Source organism: Colias eurytheme, chromosome 14 (genome assembly GCF_061535395.1).
Source record: "Colias eurytheme isolate Ceu_HAF_F1 chromosome 14, ilColEury1 Martin Lab GWU primary, whole genome shotgun sequence".
In the NCBI taxonomy this organism is placed as follows: domain Eukaryota; kingdom Metazoa; phylum Arthropoda; class Insecta; order Lepidoptera; family Pieridae; genus Colias; species Colias eurytheme.
The window spans coordinates 11,070,375-11,091,965 of record NC_142993.1 but is presented as its reverse complement, the minus strand read 5'-3'; the positions used below and the strand labels follow the sequence as shown (position 1 = coordinate 11,091,965).

The 21,591-nt window shown below is 34.4% G+C and overlaps 2 protein-coding genes across 2 annotated transcripts; one reads left to right on the top strand and one right to left on the bottom strand.

Moving 5' to 3' along the window:
• The first annotated feature begins 6,600 nt into the window (after positions 1 to 6,600).
• LOC149903124 (putative beta-carotene-binding protein) lies at positions 6,601 to 20,291 on the top strand. Its single transcript, XM_090109765.1, has 5 exons — positions 6,601 to 6,684; positions 17,235 to 17,457; positions 19,186 to 19,310; positions 19,571 to 19,723; positions 20,096 to 20,291. The coding sequence occupies exons 1-5, from the start codon at positions 6,630 to 6,632 to the stop codon at positions 20,251 to 20,253; spliced, it is 714 nt and encodes a 237-aa protein (XP_089965891.1). The 5' UTR covers positions 6,601 to 6,629; the 3' UTR covers positions 20,254 to 20,291.
• LOC149903125 (uncharacterized) lies at positions 10,915 to 14,508 on the bottom strand. The gene has a single exon (XM_090109548.1). The coding sequence runs from the start codon at positions 14,456 to 14,458 to the stop codon at positions 11,219 to 11,221; it is 3,240 nt and encodes a 1,079-aa protein (XP_089965674.1). The 5' UTR covers positions 14,459 to 14,508; the 3' UTR covers positions 10,915 to 11,218.
• Positions 20,292 to 21,591: the final 1,300 nt, after the last annotated feature.

Below are 21,591 nucleotides of genomic sequence, written 5' to 3'. Positions count from 1 at the left end.
TCCTCGTACTTCAAGGAATAGATTCCGCAGCGCACGCGATGACAGAATTGGGTTACATTATTGCATTTTTGGTAAGGATCTCTAATTTTTTTTGAAAATGCAATATAGCCTATGTTGCTCAGTGAAGATGCAGCTTTCTAATGGTGAAAGAATTTTTGAAATCGGTCCAGTAGTTTATGCGTGAAAACAATACATATACATAATTACAAACCTTTCTTCTTTATAATATTAGTACCTATAGATAGTATAGATAAAAATTTAAATAAACTAATAAGTGATAGGGTCCTACGTGATCAAAGTCAGCTATATTTAGCTACAGTTAAATTAATAACAAGTTTCCTAATGTTTGTTTATTAAATGAGATATTTCGAGGGTCAAATACCTAAAGGTTGTTTATTCGTCAAACCTACTCGCTGACCCTTTAAAACTTTTCTTAGCTTATTTAAATATTATTGTTAAGGTCATGGTTTCGTGTAAGACTGTCTTCAATCGCATAATATTCCGAATTAAAATGAAAGTAGAAAAAATATACCTTTATTAAATAAGTCTCTATCTCTTCTCTCTATATACAATTCTTGTGTCATTGTGACAAGAGAATTTTTTAGTAACCATAGGTACTCCTCCGAAATGGTTGGACCAATTCTCATGAAATTTTGTAAAATTGCCTATTGCGTACCTATATTTGAGAATCGTCCAACATCTATTATTATTCGTACCCCAAAGTGATAAGTGTAAGGCAGAATAACGTTTGCCGTGACAGCTAGTAAATAATTATGTAATCACTACATAGTATAAAACAAAGTCGCTTTCTCTGTCCCTATGTCCCTTTGTATGCTTAAATCTTTAAAAATACGCAACGGATTTTGATGCGGTTTTTTTTAATAGATAGAGTGATTCAAGAGGAAGGTTTTAGTATGTAATTTATTAGGTTTTAGACAAAGCGGGCGAAGCCGCGGGCGGTAAGCTAGTTTGATAATAAATAAAAATATAGATTGGCTATGAATTTAGAAAATTATGATTATGGAAAGATTATTGATATCCACGTCAGAGAAGTAAAAAAAATATCATTAACTTTATAATAGCAAAGTTTCATTTAGTAAGTTATTTGTCTATATATTGTATAGACTATAGGTTTCGAGAAGGAAGGGTTTATTAAAAAATGACGCCTGATGATAAATACAAAGCAATTTGGTTTTGATGATCGTGATAAGCATAAATAGGCTATTTGACAGTATAAAAAATAAATTACTTTTTTGTGTAATCCATATATATATAAGGTTTTTGAAGCGATTTAAATTAATAAATGATATAAATAATAACTTATTTATTTATAAATCGTCGAGAAAAAACATCATATTTTTTAAAATGACCACGTGACCGAAAACATCCATGATTGGCTGCATCTGCCATGACGTCACAACGGCGTAAATAACAAGTGATCCCAACGTTTACTCACGTCGTTGCTGAATTTCGCTTTTGGTTTTGTTTCTTGTATAACTTATTTCTTGTGATTCAAGGTGTCTGTAATCAGTTTTGTTCTTTATGTGTTATTTTTCTTTGTCATGGAACCTAATTTCGAAAAAGCAGACAGTAGAAATCTACCTAAAGTGGACGCTATAATTAGGAAATAATATTGTAATACTGTGCTATAATGGTTGGCATGTTCTTTAAAAACAACCAAGATTTTTACGCTCCTCAATTGAGAAATGTGAAAACAGCTACGTAAGTTAATATTTCAATCGTCATTCATTACCTTTTTAGTTAATTGTACCTACAAACATGAATCACAATAGCACTATAATTATGAAGTATACATTTTTTAGATTAAGTCCTTTATTTTTCATTTCAGCCATCCAGTTTATAGGATTGACGTGTTTGTATTGATTATTTTCAATATCAATACAAACACGTCATCATCAATTTATATATATCATTATCTTACCTCAAGCAGGTAAGTAATGAGACGATTTATACTATGTATTGCAAATAAAATAAACTGCCTACTAGGTATTCAACACCATACTTACATCGAAGTGGTCTTCACAAAAAAATATAGGTAACTGTTTTAATTGATATATCTAATATCACTTGGATTTCTGCGAGCTAACTGCAACCACTTTCTACGCATTTTTATATCTTTTGGAGCACATATAAATAGTTTGTCAGGGGTTTATTTCTGCATCCAGGAACTACACACCACCTATAAGAACTCATTTTCTGGTTTTTAAACAGATTAACTTAATTATACTATAATTAAAACAAAAACGAACAATAAGTACTAGGAGCAAGTTGATGTTTACGCCGCTGTGACGTCACCATGGTCGCGAGACGCCATATTCTTCAAAATTGTGTTTTGGCGGCGTATTTGAATATCATGTTTTTATTTTCCATTTTCTCAATGAATAACTACAAAAAATTAAGAAACATGTGTTTTGTGTGCTCTATAAACGTATCTTAATAATTTGAGACAGTTTTCAAAACCTTGTCAAATAGCCTATTGAAAGATAAAACAGAATTATCTACTATATAAAAATAAGTTGGGTTTTCCTTCCTGACGCTATAGCTCCAGAATGCATGAACCGATTTCCACGGTTTTGCATTCATTGGAAAGGTCACGGGCTCCGTGAGGTTTATAGCAAAGAAAAGGTGTCTCTGGTGGCGAAACGGAGTTCGCCCGGTTTATTTATACCTAAATATTACAATTAATATCATGGACGTGGATCATGGTCTTTGAAATATATAGAGGTATGAAGGTGATAAAGTATGTAATAATTAGAATCATAAATATGAAACAGCGATATTATGTATCAGGTAAGTTAGAAGATTAATTAAATGTTTTCATGTCTTTGTATATGGCATTCATTTGCTCACGCCTGAGATTAAATGATAGACGATCTTTTTTACCTTTTATATATTTGAGATAACGAATGCGTTTTATGTGAAAAGCTATTCGATCCACTACTTCACAAAATATAACACGAAAGGCAGATAATAATATTATGTCAAGATATATTATGATTGAGGTTGCTAGGAATTTTAAGTGAACGTTCTTAATCCCAACATCACAGTAACCACAGTAACGTTAAGATATCACTGCGGCATTTATATATTGTCTTCTATGTAATTTTATAATTATGAAGGACAGTATCCTGCATTATGTTTTCGCTCTCACGTCTGTCTATTATAATCTGAAACGTCGTGATGTTGTATTGTAAATAATAAATATCAGTTGTCGTATTTAAATTGTCATCCATAAAAAAATAATAAGCTGGTTTTCGACGATTATTTTTATGGTGTTTTACTTAATTGTGATCCAACTTCCTGGCATCTCGTTGTTTTACTTTAAAACTGCTGTATTCCAATAATTATTGATAAATGAATGACATAAATGAAGGAAAAATCTTAATATTTTTTTATTTTTATTATAATTGCCTGATAGGGAAGCGCTTGACCACGATCTCGCCTGATGGTAAGCAGACATGTGGCCTAAGATGGAGCGCTTCACTAGAAGGTACCTGTTCACTCTTTTCTTGCATAATAGCACAAAAAAACTACGTAGCTTCATTTTGTTAATAATAAATTAATTACTTTAAATCAAAACGACAACAAGCCACCAACACATAAAAATATTTACTACATGGCTATATTTTGAAGATTCTACTCAAAACATATTCAAATTCGTCACCGGATAAACAGGTAAAAAACAACATGATAGGAATGTGTGACATGTATCACATCCTTTCGTTTCACACATGTCATGACTCTATATGATGTTAAATGATACCGGCTCTGACGTAGAGTGATGACGTCTTTGGTAATAAAACTAAATTATAGTTGATACAGGACTTGTTCATAATGGGATACGTATAGTATAGGAGATTGTTGGTAGCCGTGAATACTCTTGGTTTTATTTTCGTTTATACCAGTATTATTTTGTATAAATAGATATACAATACCTATGTGGATGAAACTTTAAATCCAAATAATTTATAATGAATGCATTTAATCTGAGAATTTTTAGGAATATTAAATAAGAATAATAGCTATTCCATTTTTCAATAATAATTAGATGGTATCCTAATTTTCATTAATAATAATTAATTATTATTCTAATATTTATTTACGACTAGTGGTCCGCCCCGGCTTCGCCCGTGGTACATATTTCGCAATAAAAGGTAGCCTATGTCCTTTCTCGGGTATCAAAATATCTCCATACCAAATTTCATGCAAATTGGTTCAGTAGTTTAGACGTGATTGAGTAACAGACAGACAGACAGAGTTACTTTCGCATTTATAATATTAGTATGGATGTCAAAGGTTTTTTATATATTTCGATTTATCTGTGATAATATATTATATTTGTTTACAATACAAATAAAAGTATGTAGGTGCTTGTTTACAAAATTTCGACTATTTCACACAACGAATAAAACCATGAATAATTGTATTAAATTGTTGATGAAGAAATTTTTTACGGATTTAAATCCATTTTGTAACTATTTTAATTTCTAACTTGGTTTAAAATAATTATAATAATGCAGTGAATACAAAAATAGATGCAAATCCTTTTAAAGTATTTACCATAAAATTATACTACTTCCTATACTAACGTTAGTTGATAGTTTCAATGGAAACAGTAGGTAGGTAGAAGGTAGTAGTAGTCTGCTGACGTATGTATGGTCACGTATACCCTCGGCCATGGTCATTGCCACCAGTCAACCCTCACGTACCTACTTTAATTAATACAATGTTGTTTATATGCAACTTTAACAGGAAAATATATCAATAAAAGCCTGGTAATACTAGTTTAGTATTGTACTAGCTGTGTCCCGCGGTTTCACCCGCATTGCTCCGCTCCTGTTTGTCTTACGGTGATGATATATAGCCTATAACTTTCCTCGATACGGCTATCTAACACCGAAAGAATTTTTCAAATCGGACCAGTAGTTCCTGAGATTAGCGCGTTCAAACAAAGAAACCAACTCTTCATCTTTATAATATTAGTAAGTATAGATTGTCTGTGGTTATAGTTAGAGGCATTTTGTTTCTTCATGGTAATTATAACACTTTTTCCCACAGTTTGTTGTCTAAAAATAACCTAATTGGTTCAATTTTAATCGAGGATGATGAATGCAGAATTATTTTGAAATTATGTCACGGATATTGATACAGTCCACGTGTACACTGATGATAATTTTTTTTTTCAATGTAAACTTTAACTTATAATAATAGTTAAAGTACCTTGACTACATATTTATAACAAAAATTCAAAACCTTAAAATACTACAATTTTATATTAGCCCTAGCAGAAATAATATAACTTATATTATGAAGCCGTATACGCAAGTGAAGTAAATAAAAGAACAAAAAATTCGTATCAATAATATTAGTAAGGATTGGAAAGTTTCCTATCTGTTTCCAATAAAAGTAATTTATCGTTACATCCGTATTATTAAAGGATAATTAAGAGATTCTTCGAAAAAACGCATCCATAAAACACCTTCGCTTACTCACATGTGTTTTTAAATCATTTCCCAGTTGTACGGAAGATTAAAGGCCAATGTCAACGACCTTTGAGGCTTTTGTTTAACTATTCATGATTCATTCATTTACCATAATATAATATAAATAATAATATAATATATTTAATTATATTAAACGTGTAATCTTAAATATTGAGAGTTTATAGTTCAGACACAATCATTGAAGTTACTTTATTCAGGGAAAGAAGTTAATTTTTATCAATAACTAGCTTACCGCCCGCGACTTCGCCCGCTTTGTCTAAAACCCAATAAATTATATACTAAAACCTTCCTCTTGAATCACTCTATCTGTTAAAAAAACCGCATCCAAATCCATTGCGTAGTTTAAAAGATTTAAGCATAAAAAGGGACATAGGAACAGAGAAAGCGACTTTGTTTTATACTATGTAGTGATCACAGACATGTACTAAAATATACATGTCTGTGGTAGTGATGATGTTGAATGTGGATGGGGGATGAGTTTTCTAATTTTAATCCAAATCTTTTAATCCCGGCCAAACCGGGCTAAGCCGGGCCAAGAGAGTGTATTTTATGATACTGCGTCTATATTATTTGAAGTGTACTATGTATCTAAACAGAGACTCTCTATTCATAGAGTTTTCAGTTTTGCTATGATAAATGTAATTTGTGCTCTACTTATACCTTAGTGAACGCCTCCTTGGTACAGTGGTTGACGCGTGAGCGTAGCACCGAGGGGTCCTGGGTTCGATTCCCTGTGGAGACTATCTACTACTACTACTAAAAAATGTCTCGGTCTGGCAGGACACAGAAGGCTGAACACCTACTTGTCCCTAAAGAAAATCGATCAGTGAAACAGATGTATACATCTGCCTCTTATCCCACTAGGGGACATGCCGGGACTTCACTTTTTATACCTTAGTACTCTTTAACTGTCTCTACCTACTCTAAAATATCGTTAAACCACAAACTTGCATTGTCCACGTAACTGTACAATCAAGGTACTTAATAATGGAATAATTTCCAAATTCGCTGCTAATTGTCAATTTAACAGTAATTAAGAAATGAAGAGGCTATAAAAATGTAGTGTCATTTAAAAGTTGTGTTTTGTGATGTGCATGAAGCAAAATGAAGGTGTCAGTTTTTGTGTTCGTCTGTGCGTTTATTTGCACTTGTTATGCTGGTGAGATTATTTTGATATATTTTATGTAAAAACCTAAAAAAATAAAGCAACTAAAGGTATTGATAAATAATCTTCTACTATATAAAAATAAGTCGGATTTTCCTTCCTGACGCTCTAACTCCAGAACGCACGAACCGATTTCCACGGTTTTGCATTCGTTGGAAAGGTCTCGGGCTCCGTGAGGTTTATAGCAAAGAAGAGGCGTCTCTGGTGGCGAAACGGAGTTCGCCCCGTTTGCTAGTTGCTAATAGATAAACGGTTTTGGAGATATATCTGTATATCAATTATTTTAGTGAAACGAATAGTTAAGTTACTATACCTTTTTTTTTAAGTGGGAAAATCTTCTAAAGATACCCACGGTAGCCCCGGGGAAGGAGCCGTGGGTTAAGTTACTATACCTACTTATACTATATCAACTTTTTGTTTTAGAAGTTTTGTAGAAAGATAAATTCGTTTTTAGATTACATTTAAAGTTCTCTTTTGCAGTTTTTCTTTGCTTATCAACTATGTACCTACAATATAATTTTATTTATTTTTATTTATTTATTTATAACACTTCATTGTACAAAACAATATAGGAAATGTGGTAGATACAAATTAATGAGGTACAAAAATTTTGTACAATAGGCGGCCTTATTGCTACACAGCAATCTCTGCCAGGCAACCTGGTAGGAAAGGAAATGTAAGAAGAATAAGGATAGCGCAAAAAAGAAATAAAAGAAAGAATATATTAAAAAAATATAATATGCATTTATTTACTTGATATATTTCATTGAAACACCTGTCATGGAAATAAATTACTTTCAGAAGTTGATTTGGCTTTGTATCAAGTATATTTTAGATTCCTTGTGGTAAAAGCTGTGGGTAAAAGCGTACGAGTTTCTACATCCTGTAAAAGACTTTTTTACTAGGTATACAAAATACTCGTCAATGTATAATTAAAACTTTGAGTGTTCAGCATCGAATATCTTTTATTCTTAATTTCTTTATTTTTATAACTACGCACGTAGATAAATCACAAAAGCTTTGCTTGAACTTCTAAAAATTGGGTTTTTAGATCATTAATTTGATTCAATATTATATTAAATCTTAAAAACAGAAGAAATATTGAAATATTTCATTGACAATTAGTGGTACATTTGTGGTTTTGTGAATTACAATATTGATTGATTGTATAATAACAACATTAAAAAGCGTTTATGACGTCAATTCGTTAGTATTTTATAGATATTTATTATTGCATGAAGAATCTTTTCGTTATAATAAAATCTTGATGAACACAAAATAGATGATTCTAAGAACAACAATTAATAACTATCAGCACTATAAAATCGTCTTTTGTTTTTATACAATATTTTATTTAATATTCTTTGCTGTATTAAATCATGATATAGCGCAAGCTTTAGCAAGTGGCTTTACTCGCAATATGTACGGATAAAAAGTCACCTTTGTTTTTTTAATATATAAACAGCTATAATTACAGATTATATAATAATACTATTATATATATATATGTATACGTCTATGGTATGCGTAAAATTCTCTCAATCAACTATTTTAACGTGACAGAGCATTTATAAACCCATCTATTTAGACTTCCAAATATAATATCTATAAGTAGGAAATACCTACCTACTCATGAGAGAGTATTTTAAATGTATATAATACTAGATTTCCGCCCGCAGCTTCACCCGCGTTTTCAAAGAAAAACCCGCATAGTTCCCGTTCCCGTGGGATTTCCGGAATGAAACCTATCCTATGTGTTAATCCAAGTTACCCTCTATATGTGTGCTAAATTTCATTGTAATCGGTACAGTAGTTTTTGCGTGAAAGAGTAACAAACATCCATACATCCATACAAACTTTCGCCTTTATTGTATTAAGAAGATATATTCATTTTTTTCATATTCATTTTCAAGCTCAAGGCATAAGTAGTACATATAGGTAATTTAAATATTTGAACTTAAAAATAGCATACTAATATTAATTATTCTGGTTTTTTTTTGTTTTTATGTCTAAGCCGTAGAATGTTAAATTTGTAATGGAGAAGACTTTGCCTCCACAAGACAAAAAAGTCTCAGTCTAGGAGATTAACTTCAAAAATATAATCGATCGGAAACACATGTGATTTTGTATTTTTTTCTACAAAACGTGTGAAGTTTTTGTTACTTTAGTTGTTATAATTACATGAATGACCTTGGTTTTAAGTGTATTGCAAAAAATATGTTATGTACATCAGATATTGTTGAAAACATGATCCAGTTCGCGAACCAGCTTATTTTATTACGATTGCCAAAAAATTGAGTAGATACCTAAGATTAATTTTTCATTACGTACGAGAGCAGTTAATAATTATGTAAATAGTTACATGAAAAACAAAATATTGTTGGCGATAATTAAGAAAAAAAAACAATTTTAACGAATTCAATACCTACCCTTATAACATTTGAAATTTTAATAGATATTTTGTGCATGAAAATACTCGTTTTTAGTACAGTTAAAATTATCTAAGTTATATAAATGATATAGACGAACTAACTAACCTTTGTGTTTCTTTTTTCATATCTTAAGCATTATTGTATGATTATTGTAGTGAGCTGACAGTTTTGTACACATAACTTAAAAAATCTATTTATAAAATCTTACAAATAGAGAATTTTATAAGATTTTCTGGGAAGTGTCATACAAAATTGCTAACTTCTTACAACTATTCAACAATAAAATAGCAATTGTATGTATATAATAATTGAGTAAACGTGAGGACAAAAACTTGTATTGAGGATATAAACTATATTTTCCTTGACATGTTTAACGCTGTAAAAGATATTCATTATGATATGTCTTGCTATGGTTAAGTGGCGGTTTTCAAACATTTTATATACGTTTAATTGCTATCCTATATTTCTAATTATTGTAGTGAAACACGTGGAACAACTTTTTATTATATCTGTGTGTTATTCTCTACAAACGATTTTCTGATTTTTTTTATGTTATTTTTATTATGACTATCTATATATATAAAACTCAAAGGTGACTGATATAGTGATCTATCAACGCACAGCCCAAACCACTGGACGTATCGGCACAGATTAGAGAATAGTTACTTCGTAAGTATCGGGCTGAAATTTGGCATGCAGGTAGATGTCATAACGTAGGCGTCCCCTAAGAAAGGATTTTAGAAAATTCATCCCCTAAAGGGGTAAAATAGGGGATGAAAGTTTATCGTTTCCACGCAGGCGAAGCTGCGGGCAACAGCTAGTCTTAAATAAAGGGCTTTACTCTATGAAAGCTTTAAGAAAAAACTTCCCTACTAACCTTGAAAATCTTGCCACTACAATTTTTAATACTAAGAAATATAATAAATAGGCCAATAGCCCATTGTGTGATTATGTCATTACGTATACGAGTATACACCAAGATTGCCAGAACAAAAAAAATGAATTAGATATTTTATAAATTAGATCTTGTTTAAAAAAAATGGAGTTACATCAGCGTTAAACTTATTTATTCTATGGGTCTGTAATTATTTTTGTATCTTAGATAAACAAACTGGTCGCGCCAATATAAAAAATATACGTAAATATATTCTCGATATGAAAGTGGACTGTATTTAGATCTACGTGGTGTTAGCAAAGAGGGATAGACAGGATACACACGGCACGTACCTCGTCGGAGGGAGTAGCGTCCAGAACACACGCGCCGCCACGCGGTCAGGGTCCTCCAGCTCGCGGCGGGCAAGAACGGCGTCCAGTCCCACACTCCACACAAACACACACGCGGCGGTGAGCGCGACCAAGGGGCCGGGGCACGGGATACCCCGGTGGTGTTACAAGGGCACAATGCCTGATGATCTAGAGAGCCTCGTGGAAGCTCTCCGGCGGTGGCCGAGTCCCGAACCTCGCGAAGGAACGGAGCGAACCCGACTGACTTCCGCGACACGAACGTCGCGTTCACGTCTTATTGGACGTGTCACGTGGTTAGTGACCACGCGGTGATTGGTTGTGCTCGTATGTAGGGAAGGATGAAGGAACACACCACAAATAATAAACGTTTAATTTCTACATTTACTATTTTAATTATATTGGCGTTACCATATCCACCCGCCCTAAATGGGTCACCATTTAAAACCAATCATAAGATACAGCGAAAAACTATGACTCTAGGATCGCATAATGCGCGCGGGTTAATAAAAGTCCTAAGAGCCACGGCGGTAATATAAATAAAACAAGTTCTATGGCTCTAGGAGCGCAAAATGCGAGCGGGATAATAAAAAATCCTAAAAGTCACGGCGGAAATATAACTAACAAATTCTATGACTCTAGGATCGCGTAATGCGAGCGGGGTATATAAATTCCTAAAGTCACGGCGGTATTACAACTAACAAATTCTATGACTCTAGGATCGCGTAAAGCGAGCGGGGTATAAAAAATTCCTAAAGTCACGGCGGTATTATAACTAAGAAATTATAAACGAAAGCGGTGCAAAACTTAAAATTAAACTTAACTAACTGCGGTAATATACTAATGCGATATAACTATTGTCTTGGAAGCGGACATAAACGAACGACCGGGCGAAGGTAAGTTCCCTTGGCGGTTCTAACTGTACAAACGCGCGCGACGTCGTCCTTTGAAGGATGTACTTTCTCTACGACGGCTAAAGGCCAGGTTAGGGGCGATGCATTTATTACAACCACGACCGTTCCAGGAGTAATAGGTGTCGAAGGCGTATTCCATTTCTGCCTAACCTGCAAACCGTGTAAGTATTCCATTCTCCGACCTTTCCAAAACGACTGAACTAACTTGTCCAGTAGCGAATGCCTATCAAGCAAACTGACGTGATCAGATTTGACTTGAGGTGCGGGTAAAGCTAATAAAAGCGCGGTAATTAAAATAACACGAAACAAAGGCGTTATGATATTCATATATTTAATATGATAATAGTCAATGATCATGATAATTATGTGATCATTGCGCGGTGATATCACTGGATGCTTATGTGCACATTCCAGGGCGGAATCGCTTAGACGTCCGATGAGGATAAGTCTGTAGCGAATAAAAGGCTTCAAGCGGTTGAAAGCCTGCGAATAAAATTTATAAAAGAGTATATTATAATACTCCTCTGCAAAATATTTATTTTGCAGGGCGGGAATAATTTTATTCTCAGCGAAATTAGGTTCCTCTACGGTCATCATAACACCGCGGCGGGTTAATAATATAAGGAACCTATAAATATAAAATACACGACGCGACGAGACGCGAAGGGCGGTATCGTATAAAGCGCAATGCTTTATAGGCGGGCACACAGTGTGTGCTAATAATTTTCGTTCGGGAATGTCTGCAATAGACTCACCATTGAGACTCCTAAGAGGCCATTCAGATGGGTCCGAACGAGCCCACTGGGGTCCGTGGAACCACAGAGGGTGCGGTACGAGATTTTGTGGCGTAATGCCACGCGAAAGAATGACAGCGGGAATTTCAATACCAGAAACATGGTAGAAATTATCTGATGGGATGTTATACACGACTGTGGGAGCAACGGAGCCCATCATGTCCCACAGACGGGCGGCAATTGACAAGATGGAGTGCTTAGTGCACATCACATCAGCGAGAGCGGTAATTTTAAAATAAAAACAATCATGAACAGTAGACCAATGCAGACCAAGTAATTTATGTTGCACGGTCTTATCAAACTCCACCGCGGAGGGTAAAAGTTTGTGCGAAGCGGGAAGATTATCTAACACATTTTTGCTATTACTATTCCATTTAATAAGATCCCACTGAGCTCCCTTAAACAAATCGATGAGCTGCTGCGACGCGGAAACTGCTTCACATTCCGTGGGAATAGAGAAGGCGATATCATCCATATACAACGAGGAAGACGCAATGCCACTCGCGAGCGGATATTTCGCGCCGTCATCTTCTACGAGCTTTCTTACCGTGCGCAGTGCATGATAAGGACTAGACTTGATGCCGAAGCAAACTCGATTAAATTGATAAAGAAGCAGCGGATCCTGCGGGCTGAAACGATATAAAAAACATTGAAAACGACGATCAAACTCACGCACGAATATCTGCAGAAACTGTTGGCGGCAATCGGCGGTCATGGCAATCGCGTGGAGACGAAAACCTAAAATTATTGTAAACAAATTGCCTTGTAAATTCGGCCCAACATGCAGAAGGTCATTCAACGAACGCTGGCTTCCAGAAGTTGGCATGCTAGCATCTAAAACCATGCGCAGCTTAGTCGACGATTTATCCTCGCGCAGAACAGCGTGATGCGGTATAATATAAATAGGTGTAGGGTCACGCGGATCATACGGAGGCGCGGGTGAAATATAATTTTTCGTTAGATAATCTTTTATGACGTCATCATATGCCAACCTTAATTTAGGTGAAGCCTGTAGCTTTCTTTCGAGGCACATGAAACGCTTGCGGGCAATATTAAATGAGTCACCGAGAGTGTAGAAATCATCCTTAAATGGAAGCGAAACAATATATCTACCACTCACGGGATCGCGGGTTGTTGTTAATTTATAATATTCTTCACATTCAACATCATCGGGATGTTGAACGGGCGGTGCGGTAGGAAGCTCCTCGAGCTCCCAGAAACGCCTGACTAATGAGTCAATAGCGGCGGTCTCTTGAACGTGACAACACGTCAAGGGCGGTTTATGTATGTTAGGTATGGTGGGTACTGAACCCATTATTACATAGCCTAACACCGTGCGCAATGCAGCGGGCGCCGACGAGTCACGAGATGCATGAACTACGTCGGGGAGAAGCAGATGAGGGAACAGAGAAGCACCGATTAATAAATCGATTTTATTTGGCGTACCAAAACTCTCATCTGCGAGCGGTAAATGCGAAATATGCGATAAGACAGAAGTGTCTATAACAGCGGTAGGTAATAAATCCGTAACATGATCAACAACTAGCGGTGAAATATTAAAAGATATGTTGTTGTCAAGACGCGAATAAAATTGTACATTTACGGAATTACTATTTACAATTTTTTCTGAACCACCGAACCCCTTAATAATAGTACGTTCGGTTTTCTGCGGTTTAATACCTAAACGTTCACAACATTCATTCGTAATGAAGTGACTTTGCGAAGCGGAATCTAAAAGCGCGCGAATAACAAGCCGTTCGCCTTTACAATTATAAGCTACGACTTCAGCGGTTGATAATAAAATAGTACATTGTTTATTCGCGGGCGCGTTGCATTGAAATGCGTTATCAGTATCAGCTGTATAGCTAGCGGTACATAGCGCAATGTCGGAGCGGACGCACTCGCCCGACGCGGACGGCGCAGGCAACGGCGGTGTGCTGCGCGGCGGGGGGTGAGACGCAGGCGCGGGAATGGACGATTCGCGTTTCAAATGTAACATCGTATGATGTTTTAATTTACAAATGCGGCAATTAAAATTAGACGAACAACTAGAAACTCGATGTTTTATACTGAGACAATTTATACACGCGTTTCTATCCTTTACGTATTTCAAACGTTCCTGCGGACTCATTTTATGAAAACTTGAACATTTAAATAAATGTTGATGCGTAATATTTTTACAAAGACAACCATAAGCGGAATCAGCGGTTGTTACGTAAGACTGATACGTCTTAGGCGGTGCGGAAGAAATATTATTTGAACTGCGGTTATAATTATTATACTTTCGAGGCGGTTTATTTATTCCCGAATTTGTGGAAGGATGAATGCGTTCTAATACCTTCGCACGAGTTTGAATAAATTGAACTAAATTATCAAAAGTAGGCATTTCACTACCAAACTTAGTCTCGAAAGCGCGAACAGTATCTGAGTCTAACTTCTTCAACGCGATATGAGCAATCATTAAATCTGTAATATTATCTAACTTTATATTCTGTAAGGCGCGCACTGCGCTGATAAAGTTATCAGTAAATAAATCAAAGTTTGTTGCGGATGGAGAATGCAAAGGTTTAAAATCAAACATTTGATTTAAATACGCGGAAACCAACATACGTTTATCATCATATTTATTTTTTAAAGTTTGTAAAATTAAATTATAATTTTCAGCGGAGGGGGTTATACCAGCTATAACAGTTGTGGCCTTCCCCGTTAATTTACCTAGTAAATAATATAAACGCTCGGCATCTGTAAGGCCGGGATTGTTGTGAACAACTGATTCAAAATTCGAAAGAAACAGCGGAAATGAGCGAATATCACCCGAAAATGGTACCAACTCGATAGGCGGCAATTTAGGCCTATTTTTATGCAAATTATTAATATCTCCGTGTGACGGACTTGGTTGCGAATATTGCGATTTAATTCTTATAACTCTGCTATATAAAGACTCGAATGCAACGAGGCTTTTATAATCAGGTTTCGCGGTAGGTGTTAATAATAATAAGCGAGTATTGTATTCGTCTAAACACTTTTCAAATCTTTCACGTAATGATTCTATCTGCGCGGACTCGTCAAGGAAACTTTCCATTAGCGAGGCGTTGTTATGAACGTTTAAAGACAAATCATACATTTGTTGCACCATTTCGAATATAACTTCGCGTTTAGCTAATAACATGGATAACTGCGAATCATTTATATCTTCCGAATCATTAACATCCGAAGCGTCACTATCAGGTAACTTAGTCATTTTCTTAGGCGGCATTTTTAATAACAAAAGTATATATTCAAACAGAGAATGTTACAATACAAGTTACAATAACAAGTAATACGACTAAATAAAGTAGGTCAGCGACGCAAGCGTAATATGAACCGAGTATGAATTTTCAATATGGTCGGATTATAACAGCGGATCGCGGAATGACCTAGATAACGTTATAAATTTCGAGCGCGGGTAGCGGGTAAATAAATATGATGAAATATGTTCGATTTATAATGATTTTAGCGTTATAACTGCGGATAAACGATATGAATATAGTTTTAATTAACTATTTTAATAATAATATACGCGTAACTTAATGTTACGGGCGGAATAAAATATATTTTAAGCAAAAAATAATAGATGACGCAATGTCGATCTATGCGGTATATTATAGTTATTTCACAATGAATGTACTATTAAATCGCTTATTAGGGCCTACAATGAGTATCCTAATAAGGGCGGGTTTAAAATATATTTTATATGAATAGTAGAAGACGCATTGTCGTTCTATTATATGCGGTATATTAAATAGTATTTCGCATTGAAGATACTACTAATCGCTTATTAGGTCCTACACAATGAGTATCCTAACAAGGGCGGTGGAATCATCAGGTATTATCCGGCTCGAAGGACCACTCAATGGTCGCGCCAATATAAAAAATATACGTAAATATATTCTCGATATGAAAGTGGACTGTATTTAGATCTACGTGGTGTTAGCAAAGAGGGATAGACAGGATACACACGGCACGTACCTCGTCGGAGGGAGTAGCGTCCAGAACACACGCGCCGCCACGCGGTCAGGGTCCTCCAGCTCGCGGCGGGCAAGAACGGCGTCCAGTCCCACACTCCACACAAACACACACGCGGCGGTGAGCGCGACCAAGGGGCCGGGGCACGGGATACCCCGGTGGTGTTACAAGGGCACAATGCCTGATGATCTAGAGAGCCTCGTGGAAGCTCTCCGGCGGTGGCCGAGTCCCGAACCTCGCGAAGGAACGGAGCGAACCCGACTGACTTCCGCGACACGAACGTCGCGTTCACGTCTTATTGGACGTGTCACGTGGTTAGTGACCACGCGGTGATTGGTTGTGCTCGTATGTAGGGAAGGATGAAGGAACACACCACAAATAATAAACGTTTAATTTCTACATTTACTATTTTAATTATATTGGCGTTACCATATCAGAATAATTCTTTCTCAATACAAGCTTTTAAAGCTAAATACAGTCAAAGTTTAATATATCAAAGATTCTCTGGCACGTAAATATCTCATTAATTTTAGCGGAAAACCAGCCTCCAAAACAACTAAGTAGGTACTCTGTATACTATTAGCAGAAAAATACAATAAATCTTGATCTATTCACCTTTGACCATGACGCTTGCAAAATATCTACACACTTACACAGTAGTGACTAGGCTAAGTGCATAAAAAATGAAATTGGTATAAAATATCTTGAATTGTGATACCCAATTAAAATTTGATTTAATATTTTTTTAGTTAAGAATGGAAGAAAAACGTTTCTTAAGATAAAATTAATTACATAGTATACAGAACTATGTTACCAATCGATACATTATAAATAACCATTAAAAAAGCTATTAAAAAAAAGTGAAGTCCCGTGTCCCACATTGGGGTAAGGGGTAGATGCATTATGCATACATCTGTGTCACTGATCGATTTTCTTTAAGGACTAGTAGGTGATCAGCCTTCTGTGTCCTGCCAGACCGAGACATTTTTTTTTCTTCGTCTCCACCGGGAATCGAACCCAGGACTGGACAGGAGGACAGGAGGTTCTACGCTCACGCGTCAACCATTGTACCAATTGGAGGCGGTCAACTATCTATCACCTATTAATATTGATTTATTCTAATAAAGTATTTTAAAAACATCTTATCCTCTTTACAGATCTCTCCTTCATCCATCCATGCCACTCCTACGACTCTGCCTGCCTCAAGGCATCTGCTCAGCAAGCTGTTCCGTTCATAGCGGCGGGTGTACCAGAACTGGGCATGGACACTTTGGACCCGATGAGCGTGCCACATGTGGCCAGCAACCAGGCGGGATTGAATATCGACTTTAGGAACACGGTCGTGAAGGGGCTGCGTCACTGTTTGGTTTTGGATCTGGAGTAAGTTGTTGCTATAATAATATGCCCTGAGTTTGATTATGTTTTTCCTATCGGTAGTTTTTCTATTGGTACATTTTTGTTAAATTGATAAAAATTTCATAATTTAATAGATATATTATCTGCTCTTGCCTCAAATTATTTCAGAACTCAGATTTAAAAAATGATCAGTCCGTTTTTGAAATTTAAATCAAACTTTTATAAATTCTAAGTTTCAAAATTCTTCTTTTACAATATTCCGCATACTAGATGCTTCCACGGAACATTTTTAAAACACATTAAAATTCCCAAATATTTTAGAAAGATAAAGCACATTATCAACTAATTAGTTTATTTCTAAGTATTCGTCTTATTCAACCTTGTTTCGTATGACTTTAATAATTCCCTTGTCTACTTTTTGTTGTATTTTTTAACGTCACGTTAACGCATCTTATTAAATTGAAAATTCTATTGTAATGTTCCGGTAGTTATTTTTAAATTGCGTTACGTCAAATTAGTATATATCTTATGGTATATATTACGAGTTACGACCATGTATGTGATTGATAGGTACATGTCTAGGTGGAGTATTTATACATAATAATTTGTATTTTTTTTGTTTTTTAGCATATTATGATATTTATTCGGCATTTAGTCAACAAGGGTGCAATGACACTTGTCCACTCGTTTGACTCGTAAATAAATGACTCGTATTGAGTACACAGTTAAAGTTAAATTAAGTTATTTATGCTTTGTATTTAAAACTATAACCTAATTACGAAAAAATATCACAATAATCGGTTAATCCGTCACATATTAATAGTTGTGGAAGGTAGAGTCAACGAGATCATAATAACAGTCTCACAGTTATAAGTGTCCAGCTGCAATCATTAAGTAATTTAGAATACTCAAAAAAGCTCCATAAAAATAGTTTTACAAGTGAATACATACTTACATACTAATATTATAAATGCAAAAGTAACTCTGTCTGTCTGTCTGTTACTCAATCACGCCTAAACTACTGAACCAATTTTCATGAAATTTGGTATGGAGATATTTTGATACCCGAGAAAGGACATAGGCTACTTTTTATGCCGGGAAAATGACGCAATCCCGGAAATCCCACGGGAACGGGAACTATGCGGGTTTTTCTTTGACTGCGCGGGCGAAGCCGCGGGCGGAAACCTAGTTTAATATATAAAAATATAATTTTTTTTAGAAATCTTGATCGATTTTATCAATAATATAATTTAAAATCGACAAAAACTAATATTTTGTGTATCGGCTCTAAGCTAGATAAATTGGATTTTAATTCAACTGAAAACTAAACGGCCAAATAATAATTATTTATTTATAAAAATTAATCTCAAAAGTTTAGCCAAACGTTTTTGTGAAGACGATAGAGTAACGACTTTATATAGGAAATCTTTTTATGCATTATTTCAGTAATAATAATAATAAATGAATTGATTTGTTATAATTTGAATTTAAAAATTATAACGGACGCACAATTTTTCTGAGCTTCGGTAAATATATTAGTTCAGAACTCCAGGCAAGGCGTAAATTGGAAAATTATCTTTATCTATACTAAAATTATAAAGAGGAAAGGTTTGTAATTATGTATGTTTGTATGGTTTTCACGCATAAACTACTGGACCGATTTCAAAAATTCTTTCACCATTAGAAAGCTGCATCTTCACTGCGAGCAACATAGGCTATAAAACATGTAGTTAATAATTATTATTATAACAGGCAAGAATCGGGTCGTATCACCATAAATCTACAATGTTCCGTGGTGCTCACCGGAGATTACACTCTCAATGGCAATCTTATGGACTTCAAAATTGACGGCAATGGCCCATACATGATTATTATTCGTGAGTAACATACCTTTATTTATATGTATAAAAAGTTTAAAAAGCTATAAAAAATTAGTGCAATGTTTATTTTATAGCCAAAATATATAAAAAAAAATTGGCATCTAACTAACTAATTACACAATTAAATAATGTAGAGTCACTAAATAAAAATAAAATTAATATATTAAATAAAATTAATAATTTGGTTGTTATAGTCCGTTCTAACAACCAAAGCAAAGATCCATCAAACATATATACCAATCATTCCTCTTATACAGATGACATCGTAGTCAAAGTGGTGTTACACACAGCCCTACGCTCTGAGGGCGGCAACACTTACCTCACCGTGAGGAATTGGAGCCACTCCGCACATGTGCTCACCAATGTTAACTTTCACTTCGAGAACCTTCTGCCTGGAAATCATAGATTGGGTAAGATTTAAATTTTTTCAAACTTCTTGAGAGTGACGGGTTTCATATTTAAAGCTAAATATTATGCTAGAAAGACATTTTAATTAGTTTTTAAATCAAATCAATGATTCGTTCGTAGTTATATCTATTTAGTTACCTATATTTTCAATTATGGATTGAAATTAATATTGAAAAAAAAGTGATTTTTTTTAAATAATGCATCTTGAAAGTGCTTTACAATCCTTTGTGTAACAGTCTGCTAAGGTTACGATTAAACTAACTAATTAAAAACAATTTAAGTACCTATACCAAACTGTATATACAATTTTAAATTCTGTGTAATTAAACTTAATACTTAATTCACCAGTTTATCACCAATTTTATTGTTCACAGCTCATACAGTGGCAGATTTAGCGAACTCGAATTGGCGGGAGATTTTCGACGAAATGGCGCCTCCAATCGTGAAGGCCATCGTTACTAAGATTGTGAGAGAAACAACCAAACTGTTCAATCAGGTTCCACTGAACCAACTCTCTCTTGATTTTCAGTAATGTACTTGTATAAATAAAATTTATTAACATTTTTATTACTTGGGTGTTTTATTTGATAAGCCCTTAACTACTTTAATCGAAAGAAAACACAAATTTGATATCATATTCGAGCGTTTTCAAAAAAAATATTAATAAAAAAAATTATCGTTTTTGAAATAATTATGACGAATCTAACGACACCTGTCTACATTATATCAAAATATTTGTAATGTTTCAATCAAAACGTATCAAAACAGCAAAACAAAATTGCCCTAATTAAGATATCGTATGAAAAACAGTAGTAGAAGATGGCAAATTGATGAGAATAATCCTGTTACAAATGACCCACAAAATTTCGGCTCATTTGTAACAGGATGGCGGTTCTACTGACAGGGGTCTTAGTACGCAATGACAAAAAGAAAAATGATGGTCAGAACGCTGATACTGGATACCATAAGATACTGTGATATAAAATATTACAGTATCTTAAGATAAAATATCATAGTATCTTCACCGTGTGTGACGCACTTTACTGTCACATTTGATATAATAATATGGACAGATTTATAGCAGGCTACAATAACAATTATGACAGTGCTACGTTACAATTTATAATTAACTTTCAATTATTGTTCAATTAAATATTAATGACAATTAATTTTAATCCAAGCAAAGATACATTATTGCTTTAGAAAGAACAAATAGGTAAATGAAAAAATGAACCATAACTTGCAACCAATTATTAAAAAAAAGCGGTTTGACAAAATAATAGGAAAAATGACTACAGTGCCACAAACTTAACTGACGAAAAATATAGAAGAGAGATTTTTAAAATAATATATTTTTATTTTATGATTAACGACAGGGAAAATAATTATAGTAGTTAGTTGCGTGTTTAATAATAATATGCTAATACATATTATATTTTTATGTTATTATGCGATATTTAATTTAATCGTTTATAATTTTTATTGAATATATTATTATGACATGGTTTTCATAAATATACTTTTCGTAGAATATTGTAATTTGTAAAACAATATAAAACTGACCTTTGACATTGTTAATGAAGGGTAATAACAGCATTATTTCAAGTGAAACTAACTTAAGTTCGTTCAAGTATGTAAATGCTAAGTGGGGTTTCCCATACTTATGTTATTTAATCTATACTTATAATAAATCTGTAGAGAGGCCAATTCTGTACATGAAATATATTTAAAAAAAAACTATGAAGGGGTGATAAGGGATCGCTACTGATGCCAAAAATGCAATCAGTAAAATTTTTGTCTGTCTGTCTGTCTGTCTGTCTGTCTGTCTGTCTGTATATTCGTTATAGAAACAAAAACTACACGACGGATT